The sequence below is a fragment of the Mastigoproctus giganteus genome, chromosome 5 (genome assembly GCF_048544385.1).
Source record: "Mastigoproctus giganteus isolate SK-2022 chromosome 5, ASM4854438v1, whole genome shotgun sequence".
NCBI lineage: Eukaryota > Metazoa > Arthropoda > Arachnida > Uropygi > Thelyphonidae > Mastigoproctus > Mastigoproctus giganteus.
The window spans coordinates 182,582,462-182,599,476 of NC_143579.1; the positions used below are offsets into that span (position 1 = coordinate 182,582,462).

The following is a 17,015-nucleotide window of genomic DNA, read 5'->3' on the forward strand; positions in this document are numbered from 1 at the left end:
GGAAGCCATCTGGAGTTGTGAACATTAAAATCACCAAGGAAAATTACCTCACTGTTAGGGAAGTTGGACTGGAGAAAGTCAAGTTGCAAAGAGAGGAAGTCAAAGAGCTCCAAGTGATTAGTGGAGTTGGGAGAACAGTAGAGACAACAGATGAATTTGACACAATGAGGCAGAGAGATTTTAAGCCAGAGAAGATCAAAGAGAGGAGATTCCAAATTGCCAAGTCTCTGACAGGGAATATCAGAACGGACATATGCACAAGTACCACCTTTGAGGCGAAAGGAATCATACAGCGAATAATTTGGGTCTCTAAACCTCTCGAACATGCTGCTGCTGTAGAAAATAGTTATCCAAGAAATTGACAAAAGTTTTGCTACTGATGACATTGAATCAGCTCTTTATAATATGTAATTTGGTACTGAAATAGAATTCTATTCAAGTTATGTGGTTGCTGAATTTTGTTCAAATGCTGGTGTTATTTGGAGAGATGATTCTTCACAGATGAAATTCATTTACCAAAAGCACTGCCTGCTTGTTCCGGTGCTCCAGAGAAGTACTCCAAGGCACACATGAAGGATGCTAGTGAATATAAAAAGCAGCGAATGTGTTAATTGTCTTTTTTTTTAATGAAGTGGCAAGCTCTACAGACAAGAATTTAGGTTTGATTCATTTGAAATGACTACTAAAATTTATATATAGTATATTTCGTATACATATATTCATGTATATGCATATACAAAATTTCTGTTTATTTTAAGGAATGGATCTCCGGTATCTGTGTATTCTTTACTAGCAACAGCTACTCCAGTTACTTGTAAGAATCCAGTTTCCCATTTAGGCCTTAGAAGTGGTGGAACAAATAAAAGCTTTTGGAACAGTGAGTTTTTATTTAATTTTTTTATTTTAATGCATTTAAACATTTAATATATAATCATTATATAAATAATTTATAATATATAAACCAATTTGATTCATTTCAGCTTAATCTATTCTTTGAGAGTATGTAGCCATAAGATTACAGGTTGTTTGAATAAACAATAGTATAATGTAATAATGCCAGAAGGATAACGGTTTTATAAAATCTGTGTATAAAAGCCGACCATTCATTGGTAGAAACATTGTATGTATATTAACAGTATTAGATATGGGTGCTTTAGCAGATTGTGATACAGACAAACTTGCTTTAAGCCACAGCCATTGTAAGATGATTCATTAAAGAGGCCTCTGGAGTCAGGAACTCTGTAATTCATCTGTAATGCTACTCAACAAAATAAAATTTTGTTTAGAAGTAAAATAAAATTTTATTTTACTTTATTTTTATATATTATAATAAAGGCATTTTATAGATTCGAGTCAGTGTTGTTTAGTAGCATTACAGATGAATTACATTGTTAGGTGGCAGATTTTTACTTGTCCCTTACTAAATACCTCTCTCTTATGAGCACCTATTAATCACCTACCTGTCTGACATAAGCAGCATTTAGTCCCCTAAAAGCTGATCTTACTTGTATGAAGCATGCATTTTTATTGTCAGCAAATTTATATCTGTACGTTTTAATTGCAGCACAATGTTTGGTTTATCGGCTATTTTAAAGTTGGTGAACTGAATGCAGTTGGTTACAATTTTCTGTTTTTTATCACCAACAAATAATGATACAATAACAGGAAAAAAAAAAAAAAAAATTTGGAAACTGAGTTTCTTATAGAGAACATGAAGTATTTACAATCAAGGAATTGAATAAAAAGTAATTAATAGTACAGTGCTATTGCAGCAACCATCAAGAAGAAATTTGTGCAAGCAACATCAATTAGAATGATGTTGTATGGTTTCCTCTCTAAGGTTTGGTTTTGATGTATTTCATAAAGGAGCATGATGCTGCAACTACATGTGTGCTGCTGCTCTGCAGTGTTAAACTATGTTGTAACTTAGTGTTAGGCATGAATACTAAAAATATTGTGCTAAAATTTGTTGTTGACTGAACACAAATCCAAAAAATATGGTCTTCAAAGGATGCTCTTCTTGAAGATTTTAAGAAGAATTTGCCTGAGAATAGAAATAAGAAAATACAGGTCAATAGGTAACAGAAATTAATGAATTATGTTACAAATTTTTTGTTGATTGTTGTGTGTGAAATATGCCCATAAAAAAGGGCCTCCGTAGCCTAGTGGGCAGGAGCGGGAGTGTGGTAGCACACGCTCTTTGAGTAGATCGGGGTTCAAGCCCCTGACTGCTGAATACGGTCGATCTGCCAACCTGCACTGGACCAGCGTGGCAGATTATGGTCCAGACAACGCTTCAAAATTTGCTAAAGGCATTTTATGAAAATGCATTTAAATCATCCAATAGATGGCTTCAATCATTTTTAAAATGGTGTAATATTGATTTTGGTTGAGAGAGTGTTGAAAGTGGTCAAGTTAATTTGGCAGCTGTTGATGAATTGGAGAACATCTGTGTTGGGTATCATTCTAAAGCCATTTATGATTTCAATGAAACGAGTTTCTGTTTTAAATCTTTCCCTAAGAAATATTTTGAGGTAAATGGGAAGAAATCAAGTGGTATAAAACAAAGTAAAGAAGGAATTACTTTTTATTGCTTAACCAGTTTTATTGTGAAAAAGAAACATTATTAGTTATTAAAATATGGCAAATCCAGGTATTTTAAAATTTTTTTCAGAGAAATTTTCAACATTTCATGAAAACAACAGTAAGGCATGGATGATAACTAAGATATTCAAACATGTTAATTATAATATTATATTAATTATCAAGTCTAATTCAACTTTGGATCAACGTATAATACAAGCAATAAAACTAAGTTTTAGAGGGAACTTATCATATATTTTAAGCCAAATGGACATCAGCAATGAAATTGCCAGACCAGAATTGTTGAAATCTATAAATTTATTGGACATAATTTTTTGGAGACAAGTTCTTCTTGATCAGAAGTCAAAACTGAAACTATTCAAAAATGTTTTCAAAGTTGTGGATTTTCATTTTTACCTGAAACTCTTAAAGAAAGTGTGTCAAATGGGAAAAAATGCTATAAGACTGTTGAATTCTGCTGGAAACTGCTTGGATGTTCACTGGAGTAAGCAGTTCCTGGTGGAGTTCAGCACAGAAGAGAATCTGCCAACATATGAGATAAACAGTGGGACACTCTGCTGGTTGAAGTCTTGCATCAGTATTAGAAAAGTTAATTTACAAATGACAATGAAGAAATACAAGAGTTACCCAAAAATAAACCTCACTGTACTGAAAGAAAAAAAAAACGTGGGGTCAGCTTTAAAATGTATCAAAAAGTTAACAGAATTTACTCCTCTAATGGTTATTGTGATATATATTTTAAACTAGCAAATTTTGAAGAATCATTGTTAAATAATAGGAAAAAACCTTAGCCAAACTAAAAGCACTTTTTTTTTTTGTTCTGAGACCTGTTTGTTTAGCTAATGTAATAAAAACAGCTTTTTTTTTTTTTTTTTGTTAGTTGTTGGTGCATTGTTATTTTTGCATTTTACTCTGATCCAAGCCCGAGGCGGGATTTGAACCCACAACCTTTGGTTACCTGGCGGCAAAAGCTGAGTTAAAGTTAGCAAAATTTGGCACCAACTTTTCATTAAGCACCACATTTTTGCCATTCCTGTGAGGTGGTGGGGCTTAATGCTGGTTTTATTGTATCAGTTATAGCTACTCTTTATTTTCTATTTAATTATTCCATTAATTTGTGGGTGTGTGGGTTATGCAATAATATGCAAAATACTCTAGAAGAGAAAATTATTCAAAATTTTATATATACAAATATAGGCAAAATATATTGCCATTAAAAATTACATTCAGTGCTAAGTTTGAAAGGGGCTAGTACCATTCAATATATGGAAAATGTAATTAGCAAAGTTATGTGTCTGATTGTATTTTACAGTAATAGCTAACCTTGGAAGTGGCTGCTTTGTTAGCTATAGATCATATCTTTGCTTACGAGATGTGACAGTAAAGTTTCCAGACTAGTGCAATAAAAAGAACAAAGTGAAGAAGCTCAAAAATGTTTTATTTTTATCCCAAGTAACCACCACCTGATTGAATGCACTTATTATACTATTCTAAAAATTTCTGAAAAGAGTCAGCAAAGGCATCCAAAGAGATGATGTCCAGTTCAGCAGTTATGTTTTTCTTTGTTTTCTGTCCTGAAATCTCTTTCCTTTAAGGGCAGTTTTCATCTTGGGAAAGAGGAAGATATCAGCTGGTGCTAGATCAGGAGAATAGGGTGGATAGTTGATATGTGTGATGCCATATTTCATCAGAAATGCCTTCACAAGTGTAGAATGTGTAGGTACATTGTTGTGCAATAAGAACCAACTGCCATTCTCTCAAAATTGCGGTCTCCCTGGAGATGCATTTCGGTAGTCTTTGAAGCACCTATATCCAGAATGCAGCAGTGTCCCCCCCCCCCTCTCTCTCTCCAGATACAAATTCCATGTGAATCATACCCTGTTTGTTCAAAAACATGATCTGCATCATCTTGATCCTAGTCTTTTGTAAAAGTTTTGTTTACAAAAGACTAGGATCAAGATGATGCAGAAATCTCTTTTGGGCCTTGGTGATTTTTAAGTCCACTGCATACTCTGATTGCTTTGTGTGAAACACCCAACACTCTAGTGACTATATAGTCAAGAAAATTGGAATTGTCTTGTCAAGTCTGGATGAAGTCATTGCATTAATTCTTCTTTGCTTCTGCTCATCCTTGATTTTTGCACAGACGTTTCTTTTTGCTAAATCATCATGCAGAATCTGAGTGATCTCCTTATTTGTACCCAATTCATCAGTCATCATTATGAGAGTCAAACAGTGATCTCTTGTCACAGTTTCCTGTACATATACAACTCTTTCCTCATTTCGAGAGATTGATGGATGTCCTCCTCTTGGATCATCGTGAACTTCTCACATCTGTCTTTGAACCACTTATACCATTCAAACACACTGGTACAACTTGACGTTTCATCACCATAAACAGTTTTTAATATTTCATATGTTTTTGTTGTAAGTTTTTAAGTTGAAAGCAAAATTTGATATTCGTTCATTGTTCCATTGCAAAATCAAGACACTGAATGTTGATGCTACTCAAGAAACTGGTTGTTACTTGCAACCTGTCAGCCTACTGGACAGTCTCTGTACCAAGGAAGTTTGAACTGTAACATACCACTCCTGTTTATTTTCAGACTCATCAAACATAACTGTTTGTTATTGTTTGTTATTTGGTTTTTAGGAGCATTAGCAACTAAGGCCATATTGCTCCGGGATATGCGGTGGTCATTCCTTGACCTTTCCGCATACTCCGTATTTGGTGGTGACGGGGCTCGAACCCCGGTCTAATCAAGAAGCATGTGCTACGCACTGCTGCTCCTTCCCACCTGGCTACGGAGGCGCCCAAACATAACTGTAACAGCACCAGTCCAGAACTTTATTGCTTTATAAAATTTAACAACTTACTGTTAACAAGCTTCTTGAGAGACAACTAACCAATTGAATAAAATGTGTAAGGTTATAGTCAACTGCTAGCCATCTTGGTATTAAATAAAATTGTGGGAAAAATTGGTGGACATCAAATAATGAATAAGGAAGAGGAAAGGTAAAAAAAAAAAGGATCGTAATAGTACTTTGCTTTCCCTCACTTATCCAAGAATCAGACAATCAAAAGCAAGTTGTAAAAGGAACAGTTAATAACACGTATATTAAGCCACTGTGAGCATAATGATTTGATCAATAAGTTGGAGTCCTGGTATTATAGAAAGCAGTCTTAGATAATATCAAGCAGAAAAAATGTAAATTCTGTCGTCATCTTAATCAAATATGAAATCAGATATGTATGATCAAAACAGTTTGGGGAATATGCTAATATTTGGGACATAAAGCTTATTGTTATTCTTGATGCTGTATGCACTAATTTCAACTTCTGCAACTATTCCTGATAGGCTTATTTTAGAATTCTAAATAGTTCTTATGTTGCATTGAGAATAATTTCTTCTGTTATGTTGCATCATGAATAATTTGTTATGTTTAACTGCTAGCTTGGAGGTGTACACAGACTAATAAATTAATAAAGCTGCAGAGGTGATTGATTCTTGCACTGCTTCTATTGGAATGAGCAGCAGCCCAGAGAGCAAGGTGCTAAGAATTTCAAGAACTACTGGGAGTCATCATGGAACAAGTAAATTCATGGGCTGTGTTAGGGTAACTAAGAGTAAGAACAGGTGCATGTATACTTGTATATGTACACCACTGCTAGGCGTATAGTAAATAAATTTGATGAATTTGAAGTGCTGGTCAAGATGTAAAAGGCTGATATTCTTGGGATATTAGAGATGTGGTGCCACACAGATATGAAGAATGTGGAATTTGAATTTATGAATACAGTGTGTGCAGAAAGGACAGACCTGATAGGAACAGAGGAGGGATTATGCTGTTAGTTGGGAAACAAAATCTGAGGCTGTGCATCCAGTTGACATGGGTGGCAAGTACAATGTTGAGTCAGTTTGGAATAGGAAGGCTGTCTACCTGGAAATAGGAGGTTGAAGGGATAAAGGGGAATGCCAGTGGCAGGTGTCCATCCTGACATTTGGGGGGGGGGGGTGCTTGTTAGAAAAAGTAAAAGGTTTGTGGTGGTAGGATACACCAGGCAGGGATGGGAGGTGCACAGAATGCAATTCTGTATGAAATCTTACCCTGGCCAGATTAGTCGTAGCCAGTGTCAGCAGTTCGCACGCCTTGCCTCAGAAGAGTGGATGCATGGTATCAGCAAGGCAGGAGTGGTTCCCTGTGGGTTAACCCTACTACAGTTCAAATACAGAAAGGACATAGTGTATAGTGTTTGTCTAGTGGCACTGGTGGTTTCCCCCACTACAAACCACGGAGTATGCTTTGTGACACAGTACAGACTGTAAATGCCAGAGATAGTGTAAATATTTATGTTAGTCTGCAAAATGTAGTGTGGGGTTAAGTTGGTCTGTTGTTCCTCCAGCATTTAGCAGCCAGTGTCCCTAGTAGGACCCTGCATTTCTGTCCACCACCTCGGGGAGGCAGTTGGGTACAGTAAAGAAAGACTATGGTGGGGCGAACCCTGGGGTGCACCTGAGCTTGCTAGGTAGGGGCTCCATTTGGGTGAAAAACCACTAGGAGCAGATGATGTGAAAGGGGTGACAGTGGGTAGGGTGGGAGCAGAGCAAGGTTAGGGTGGATGGTTTCCGTCCACCCTAACCTTGACAGGAAGGCTGTCCACCAAGAAGTAGGAAGTTAAGGAACAGAGTCACCCTTGTGGAAGAAGCCCATCATTCTCATGGGCTTCTTCCCATGAGAATGGGAAATGAGAAATCTTAAAAAGCCCATGAGAAATCTTAAAAGATTTGTGGTGGTAGGGTCCACCAGGCAAAAAATAGGAATAGGGGAAGGGAGTATGGGTAAGTTGGAAATAAAGCATAGGGCTAGGGTGCCCTATGTTGGGCAGAGATTGCACTGAGGACAGTGGTTCCTTATGAATAATTCCACACTAGCCAGACCAGCTGTAGCTGGCAGCATATCCCACAAATGAGAGGGAATGGCATCAGTAGTGCAGGTGGTTACACGTAGGTGCCCTCACTGCAGTCCAATTTGGAGGGGTTGCCTGCTAGAACAACACACACTAACAATTACACAAGTTCATTTTTTTTTTAAAATACTTATTTAGGGACAGATTGGTTTCTAACAGTACACAACATTCACTCACTCATTTATCTTGTTACATACATCATCGCATTCAGACAGGACCCAGGTGCCATCTAAATGAAGACATCTACCAAGAAAGGACTTTTTTTTTTCTTCTTTTGAGCAAATTACAATGTATTCATACAGTCACCACATAGTTTACACAAGTGACTTGTCTTTACAATCTCATTTATGTTGTTTAACCCAGAGATAACATTAAGTTTTTATATAATTCAGAGTACAACAGTCAATATGTATTGGACATTCTCATTCAATCCACATTTATTTGTAAAATAATAAGAGAAGTTTACCTCAATATAATACGTAGAACACTTCCGTATGATACTCTCCAGCAATTAAAACAAAAAAATTGAAAATCTTACGTTACAGAATAAAATAAAATTAAAAATCAATTGAACACAGTTAAATGAACATGATTAAAAATCAATCTAATGCAATTAAAAATCAAATTAATTAAAAGAAATTTAACAAAAAAATTGCAAAAACGATTTTCCTTACTACGATTTTTTCTAAGGAAGGAAAATTGTTTTTGCAATTTTTTCGCTAAATTTCTTTTAATTAATTTAATTTTTAATTGTGTTCAATTGATTTTTAATTATTTTATTCTTAATTGTAATGTAAGATTTTTGATTTTTTCGTTTTAATTGCAGGAGAGTATCATACCGAAGTGTTCTGTGTATTATATTGAGGTAAACTTCTTATTATTTTACAAATATTGATATCAACGTAGAACATATTGAGCAATACAGCTCTGGTTCATACTATAAATCGACATTTATGCACATTCAACTCATTCATAACAAAACCCTGAATAAGACTATCACACACACACTTTATGATCCCTCCCATGGGTTAAACAGACTCATTTCCCACCCAGCATATTATGGTGTTATGCACACAAACATGGAAGCAAAACACCAAATTTACTCAGTCAGTAATTTGCAACATATACCCAAATTCATCTATACACACACACTTACATGTACTCATATACTTACACAAATACACTCACTTACATGTACTCATATACTTACACAAATACACTCACTTACATGCATACTTATTAATATAATCAGTCCTCATATAGCATGATAGTTGTGTTCCTAGCAACCCTCGGGCAATATAAATAACAGGCCCTATGGGGAAAAATAGGGTTAGATGCCGACCACCCAAGATTGAACACATTTGTAACCAAAACATTACCAAATACAATAAATAATTGTAATAAGATACTTACATATTTTATTACGTAATAAAATATTGCTAATGCTTTTGCTTCTATTGTAAGCAAACTTGTTCTTTGTTTGATCTTCTATCCAAACAGATGACAGCCGTTCCATCTCTTCCAATTCTTTGTCTTGATCTAATGGATTTTGTTACACTTTGAGTTGTTCCTGCTATGAAAGTTGTTTTTATCTTCTCTGCATTCTAATTCTCGGCGTTGCCTCATTTAGGCCTGTAGCACATGCAATATCACATGGTCTTTCATTTCGCTCAAAGAGTTTCACAATTTTATATTTTTTCTCTATCGACAGAGGCGGACTGGCCATAAGCCTTACCGGGGAAACCCGGGTGGACCAGAGGCCAGAAGACAATGTGGAAGCTGGTGTGATTTTGGCCATAAACGCTAGTATGAGGCCGCTACAAATTTTCCCAGGTAAGAATTTTTTACCCAGTCCACCTCTGTCTATCGATATTGCTTTTCTTTTTCTCTCTGAATCTGTAGCGTCTTCACCAGGATACTTCCTTTTCACACCTTTTAAATATTTTACTCTATTTTAAGGAATAAAGTACAATTACAAAATGAGGAGGCACGTTTGATACACATAAACAAAGCTGCATGTGTGTAGCAATTGAATAAACAACACCGTAAAGGCAGAGATACACTATTAACACCTCACTAGCTCACATTTTACTAAAGCACATTTCTGGGGGTTACTGCCATAAAACAATAAAAACAATTTCCAGTTGCGTTTCTGCTAGTGGAATCTGTTATAAACTGGTATCGCAAATGCAATTAGATTGTGATAATATCGATAGCTGGAATTGTGTGGATTTTTACGTTATTATAGTGAAATATGTTTCCCCTTCACTGATATAAAAACATAAATACATTTTCAGAATCTTCTCTTCATTCCTATCGTGTTGCATTCAGTTGGTGATTCCGCGTTTGACTGCCATTTCTTGTAAACACACAGGCGAATCGTGTATAATTGAATTCGGTTTGTGTTATATATGATATTGTTCCTCTATTTATAAATCATGTATGATTGAATTTGTGTAATGTAAACATGTGTTATACAAGGACTGACTGTACACATTCACTCACAGGATAATAAATAACATGCAAATAAAAGCATACATATAAAATAATATGGTGTATTGAAAATAAAGTGAATTTAGTAACCGGTAGCTGGGTGGGAGGCACATTCTAGCAGGCCAGACACGTTTGAGTTCAAGTCATAAGTCAACTTTAAGTAGAATGGTTTCTTCTAGTCTCAAAAACTTTTTGAGCAAACTCGAAGAAGGCCATGTAATGCATGTCATGAGAGACGAGCAATTGCTTGTCTCCGCAGTTTATGGGTCCTGTTTTGCTGATTAATATATATCTGTGGGGATGATAATTGGAGCAATCATATAAGACACGGGCCCAATCCTCATCAGCACCACAAGTACATTTAGGGGTCCTTTTATGAGATCCAATTGACACAGTTTTACGTTCAGCGAACCATGCCTTGTTATCAAAAACTTGGTGTATAAGCCTGGTGCAAACCAGGGTTGTGGTTTGGGCTAGACCAGCGTTATTTGTGGGAGGAAAACCTATGCCACCCAAACACACATGCATGAGACAGAATTCTCAACATACTCTTACTTCATCATTTGGTACATTTCTGTGGCACTTTTGGCCAGTTGAGCACAATACTCGATGTTTGTTCTTTGTCCCATTGTCTCTTCGCAACACAGATACAGGAGAGACGTGCATTTCGGCTCACACTATGTTCTGAAATAGCGGCAATTTCTGCCAACCTTGGAAGTAAACAAGAAATGAAAGAGTGATTGCTCAAGGAGCAATAAATCTTTCATTTCATGTTTTTGTAGAACGCCACACCATCACTCGTTATTATCATATCATAGCCTTGTTTTCCAGTTGCTGCACCTTGTTGGCACATTATGGTATTCTATAATAGTTGGTACATTGAGTTGGCATATTATAGTATTTTAAAAGCAAAATATTCCTAAAGAATTAATATTTGGATTATTTATGTGAGCATAAATTTTAACATTTCTCTAGTGGAGTATTCACTTTCATTGATTAATAATTCATTTCATATTAATTTAATTGAATATTTTTTAATTACATGTTAAATGCTAGAACTGCAAGTCTCACACTTAACTATCTAGTTTTTATTATTATAAGTATGGATGCAAGAATTTCTTAAGGTTTTATGTTCACATAAAAACATGCACTATATGTGAATGCCTGTGTTAAGTTTCCATAGTTTTGGTTCGGCTTAGAGTTTGTTTGCTTCCCAACCGTAAGATCTGACTAAGGTAGTTAAGATTTTTTTTTTTGTTCAGCCTACTGTTACTAAAGAGTTTTTTTCAGCATAAAAAATAGAATTTTAATGTATACCTTTTTCTTTCCAAAATTACTGGTTAGTTTCCAGTGTACTATAATGCATTTATGGGCATTATAGTACACTTCTTTTGATGCATTCATTAATTAGAACGAAAGATATATACAGTGGATTCCAGTTATTTGGGCCACTGGTTAATTGGGGCAAATCTGAAAAAACAGAACCCAGTCGAGAAAATAGCCAGGGTTTACTTCGCTTAATTGGGACAGTATGCCGTTTAATCGGGGCAGGAGACCACAGCACTGGAGATTACCCTACGATTGCTTGGCGGTCACAACCATAAAACAAATTTTCCAAATCTTCTCTTCATTCCTATTTTTAAAGTTTCGTAACTTGTTACTCCATTCTCACTTGCACATATCGTGTTACTTGCAATTTGTGTGTGCGGAGTTCTTTGTTATTGATTACTTATCTTTTTACTGTTTTAAATTTTAACCCCCACCCAGAAATGTCAACTAGTTAGTATGTACATATTAATTAATTCTTCAGTATGTATTAATTCTTCCGATTTTCATGTATCATTTATTTTTTTAATAGGTAAGGTAATAAAGGATAAATTTGTGCTTAATATATCATTACTTTTATAGCCTGTGGATAATATTCCTCCTATTTTTGCTAATTAGAAAAAAGAATCCTAATTAGAATCAAATATAATCCTAATTAGAAAAATATAATCCTAATTAGAAAAAAAATTAAATTCACAAACATGATCAGAATGACCGGCGCTTACTACACATCGTATAGTGAATGGTACTTTACGATGGTGACTCCATTGTAACGTGATTTGATTGTACAGTGAACCAGTTGTAAAGTGGGGCTCCATTGCATTTTTAACTATTTACGTGAAACTTCAGATAATTGGGGCAGCCGCTTAATTGGGCAAGAATGCACTAGTCCTGATGTGTCCCAAATAACTGGAATCGACTATTTCATTTGCACTTTTTTATTTTATTCTTTCTGTGCCCTGCTAATGTTTCTGATTTAACTAGAATATTTCTATAAATTGCATATATTTTGGGGGTTTTTGAGAAAGTTTGACTTTTCTTGGTTTCAGCCAAATTGATATATCTTCTTTAATCTTATCAAGCTTCAACCCATGCACTAAGTACCAAGTACTTAGTGCATGTAAGTGCATGGTACTAAATACTATGGGTTCTAATACCTCTGCTATTTGAGGTTTTCATAAAAAAAAAAATTTTTTTTTTTTTTTTAATTTTGTTTTTCAAAGTTTTTCAAGTGTTATTTTATTATTATTTATTTATTATTATTATTATATTTTTTTTTCAAATATATAATATTGAATTTATCAGTTTTGGCACAGGACTATCATTAGATGGCATTTGTTTTGCTATTATTTATTACTGAAATATGCCAAGCATGTTATCTATTAGGATCATGTGCTTGGTGTGTGATGTGATTTTGGTTCTCTTGGAGGGTATTAGCAGTGAATATCTTTTCTGATTCTTTTGTTCCTTAGTATATTTATCTAGTTTCATCAAAATGTTTTAGGTTAATTTTTTATTTGTCCTTGAAAAGAAATTTTGGGAACATGCAGCTTACTTTGCAGTTGATTTATTTTCTGTATTATTTTCATCGACTGTATCTGGTGTTAGACACCTACTCTGGAATAAATTCTTTGTTTCACATTTGGGGAAAGTGTTACTTATTTTTCATTGGAAGTGTTCTTCATCACATTATTTTTATGGCTGTGAAAAAATGAGGTTCAAGTTCATTACTTTAAATATGAACAATATCAGGTGATGAAAACAAAAAGTTTTATTTCAAAGACAAATTCAGTTTTTCTACATCATATTAATCATTAGAGCTAGTTTTGGTTTTAAAATGAACAAAACTGTCTGTGACTTTGCTATTAACAGACTTTAGTGCAGATTTCTAAAAAAAAAAAAAAATTAACGTTTTCAGCAGCTGCGAGTAACCATGTTGGATTTTTTTAAAAATTTTACTATATTTTTTTGTTTTAAGTAAAGATTTATCTTTATATCTTTAATGCCTAATGTTTGTTTTCATAAGTACAATATATATATATATATTTGCTTATATATATATTTTTTTTATATACAGTCGATTCCGGTTAATTGGGACACATCGGGACTAGTGCATTTTGGCCCGATTAAGCGGCTGTCCCGATTATCCGAAGTTTCACGTAAATAGTTAAAAATACAATGTACCTCCCTTTACAATTGGTTCACTGTACAATCAAATCACGTTACGATGGAGTCACTATAGTAAAGTACCGTTCACTATACGATGTGTAGTAAGCGCCGGTCATTGTGATTCACGTTTGTGAATTGAATTTTAATTCTATTAAACAGCGATACTAATTAGCAAAAATAGGAGGAATATTATCCACAGGCTATAAAAGTAAAGATATTAAGCACAAATTTGCCCTTTATTACCTTACCAATTAAAAAATTAAATAATACCCAAAAATCGGAAGAATATACATGATAATCGGAATAATTAATACGTACTGTAATATGTACATAACTAACTAGTCGACATTTCTGTTCACTGACATTTGTGGGTGGGAGTTAAAATTTAAAACAGTAACAAGATAAGCAATCAATAACAAAGGACACGGCACACACAAATTGCAAGTAACACGATACGTGCAAGTGAGAACGGAGTAACAAGTTACAAAGCTTTAAAAAGAACATAGAGAAGATCTGAAAATTAATTTTTTTATATGATTGAAGATTTCATGGAAGTGTGAACACATTTTACCATAATAACCTACAGAATTCCAGCTGTTGGTATTATCACAAATTCAGTAAGATCGAGTTTACTATCCGTTTATGATAGATTGCACTAACAGAAAAGCCCAATAAACAGTTGACTGCTAATTGTTTTTATTGTTTTATGGTGGTGACCTCCAGAAATCGGACCGAACCACGTGGTTTGGTCAGAGACAATCGTAGGGTGATCTCCAGTGCTGCAGTCTCCTGCCCCGATTAAACGGCATGTTGCCCCAATTAAGTGAAGTAAACCCTGGCTATTTTCTCGATTGGGTTCTGTTTTTTAAGATTTGCCCCAAATAAACGGCTGTCCCCAATTAACTGGTGGCCCAAATAACTGGAATCCACTGTGTGTATACACACACACATACACACACACACAGGGTGTCTCAAAAATATTGGTACAAATGTTTAGGGGAGGTAGGTAACATCTAAAGGAATGTGTGAATCGCATAGGAACCCATAACCAGAAACGTCACGGGAACGTAGTAGCAGAGGCACAAGAAGCAGAAATGACAAAAGACAGTAATTAGTGGCAAACATTTATTTGACATAATATTAACAATATAGTAAGAGATGGATGCATTTCATGTTACAACAGATGCTCGAAGGTTCCACCATGAGATGTGATGACACTGACGCAGCATGGATTGGCGGATACGGTCGAGCACACGTGGAGTTTCTTTGACAGTAGCAGCTGCACCTCAGACGAGATCAGTTTCCGTCTCCACAGGCGATTCAAACATGATAGATTTGAGGGCCCCCCACAGAAAGAAATCAAGGCTCAATAAATCAGGTGAGCGTGGGGGCCAGGCCAGGCAACAGGTCCACCACGGCCAATCCATCGATGCACAAAATGCCTGTTCTCAAATGGTCACGAACACACCTCCCATAATGGGTAGGCGCCCCGTCATGTTGAAACCAAATGTTGCGTCTCACATTTGCTGGAACATCGTCAAGTAACTCTGGTAGAACTTGTTCAAGAAAGATCCGATATTTAGCGGAGTTCGTGCGGGATGGTAATAGGTATGGGCCGACTAAGCAGTCCCCGACCATACCTGCCCACACATTTATTGTGAAGCAATGTTGTGCTGCATGGGGGCACTAGGGACACGTCTGCCAGCTCACAGTTTGTATATTGATGCATGCTCTTTGTGCGGCGACTACTACTTGAATGAGTAAACCAGAAATTTTCCCTCTCACGAACTGATGAACAGCGCCGTGTACCGACTTACGGTGACGTTTCTGGTTATGGGTTCCTATGCGATTCACATTCCTTTAGATGTTACCTACCTCCCCTAAACGTTTGTACCAATATTTTTGAGACACCCTGTATATATATATATATATATATATATATATATACACACGTTTACAATAGTTTGATTTTCTTAAGTACTGGGTGAATTTAAGATAACCGAGACAAGGCTAACTTAAAGACCAGTATTGTATTAACGCCAATACCTATATGTAAAAAACACCAGTACTTAAGAAAATCGAACTATTGTAAACGTATATACACTTGCACGTATAATGTTCAATTGGCCAACATGGCAATAACAATGGCATTAACGATGCACAAAAGACAGATTAAGAAACAATAGAATGATAATACAAAAGAATTATAATACAAAAGGATAATAATATATATATAAACAATGCAAATAACTTTAAAATGTGGTTACTGTATTTCACAACGATGTAATTATCTGTATTGTTGTTATGATTTGCATTTAATTACTTGTTATTAACTTGGAAGAAACAGCCTGTAACTTTGCTCCGCCATATTTCAGCTGGAAAATTGATCTCTATTAAAAGTTTTTCCAATTATGATTTTTAAAAGTTGGCAGGCATGTGTCTGTTAACGTAATTCTTCACTTATTCTGTTTTGGCATTAGCCAAAACAGAATAAGTGAAGATAAGTGAAAATATAATAAAAATATAAAACGTTTTTTAAGTTGCATTACTAACTTTTATGTTTTATATGTAATATTTTTATAAAATAAAAACTATATTTTTGGGTGTTCAGATGATTTATTTTAAAAATGCTAATCTTCATATTTCTCTGTTATAGTAAATGCAAGAGAGAGCATTAATCATTTACAGTCTGATGCTAGTTTGCTCCTTAACTCAACACAAGTGGTAAGGAAAAGATTTAAGAAAAATTAATGCAAACTGCTATATAAGAATTTGATTTCTTTTATATGTGCTTCTGGCAATATTAGGTGAAAGCACCTTTAAAATGTTAATGTGACTTCAAGCATATATTTTATTTGGGCACATAATCATACTTGGTATTATTTGAGTTTTTAAAATTTTTTTTGTTTAATTAATTTAGCACATTATTTGTAATTGAGTGACAAATAACATTAATTTTTTTATTGTAAATACAGTCATAAATTATTGATAACAAAAATTTATTTAAAAGCGTTAGGTATTGGCAATTCGATTATTAACATGCCTCATTTTAAGCTTTGGTATTTTTAGCATTAGCAGAGGCACATGATGCAAGAAAGCAAGTTTATACAGCATCAGCCAAAAAAAAAAAACCCTCTTCCCATTTCACTGATCCATTCATTCCAAATGTTTGTCTAGTTCTGTCTTGAATTAATTTAAACTATCAACTTCCACAACAATAGATGGAAGTGTATTCCAGCAATCAACTACCTGCTGGCCAAAGGCAAACTTCCGTACATCTATTCTACAAATGTCTTTCCTCAGTTTGAATCTATGCCCCTTCAGGTTTGTAATCTGAGCAAGCGGAAGAATCCCATCAGCATTGAGCCTGCTCAATTAATTCAAGGCCTTATACACCTCAGTCAGGTCGCATTGCAGGTGCCTAGTCTCCAGAAGCTATAATTTCCAGAACTTA

General features: G+C 35.0%; 1 protein-coding gene across 1 annotated transcript in view; it reads left to right on the top strand.

The window, feature by feature from the left end:
• The window catches only part of Nup107 (nuclear pore complex protein Nup107), a 446,410-nt gene that overhangs the window by 22,716 nt on the left and 406,679 nt on the right, over positions 1-17,015 (top strand). Inside the window, exons 2-3 of the mRNA XM_090373566.1 lie at positions 759-877; positions 16,218-16,285. Of these exons, the coding sequence (XP_090229692.1) occupies positions 759-877; positions 16,218-16,285 (187 nt within the window). The remainder of the gene's footprint in view (positions 1-758; positions 878-16,217; positions 16,286-17,015) is intronic.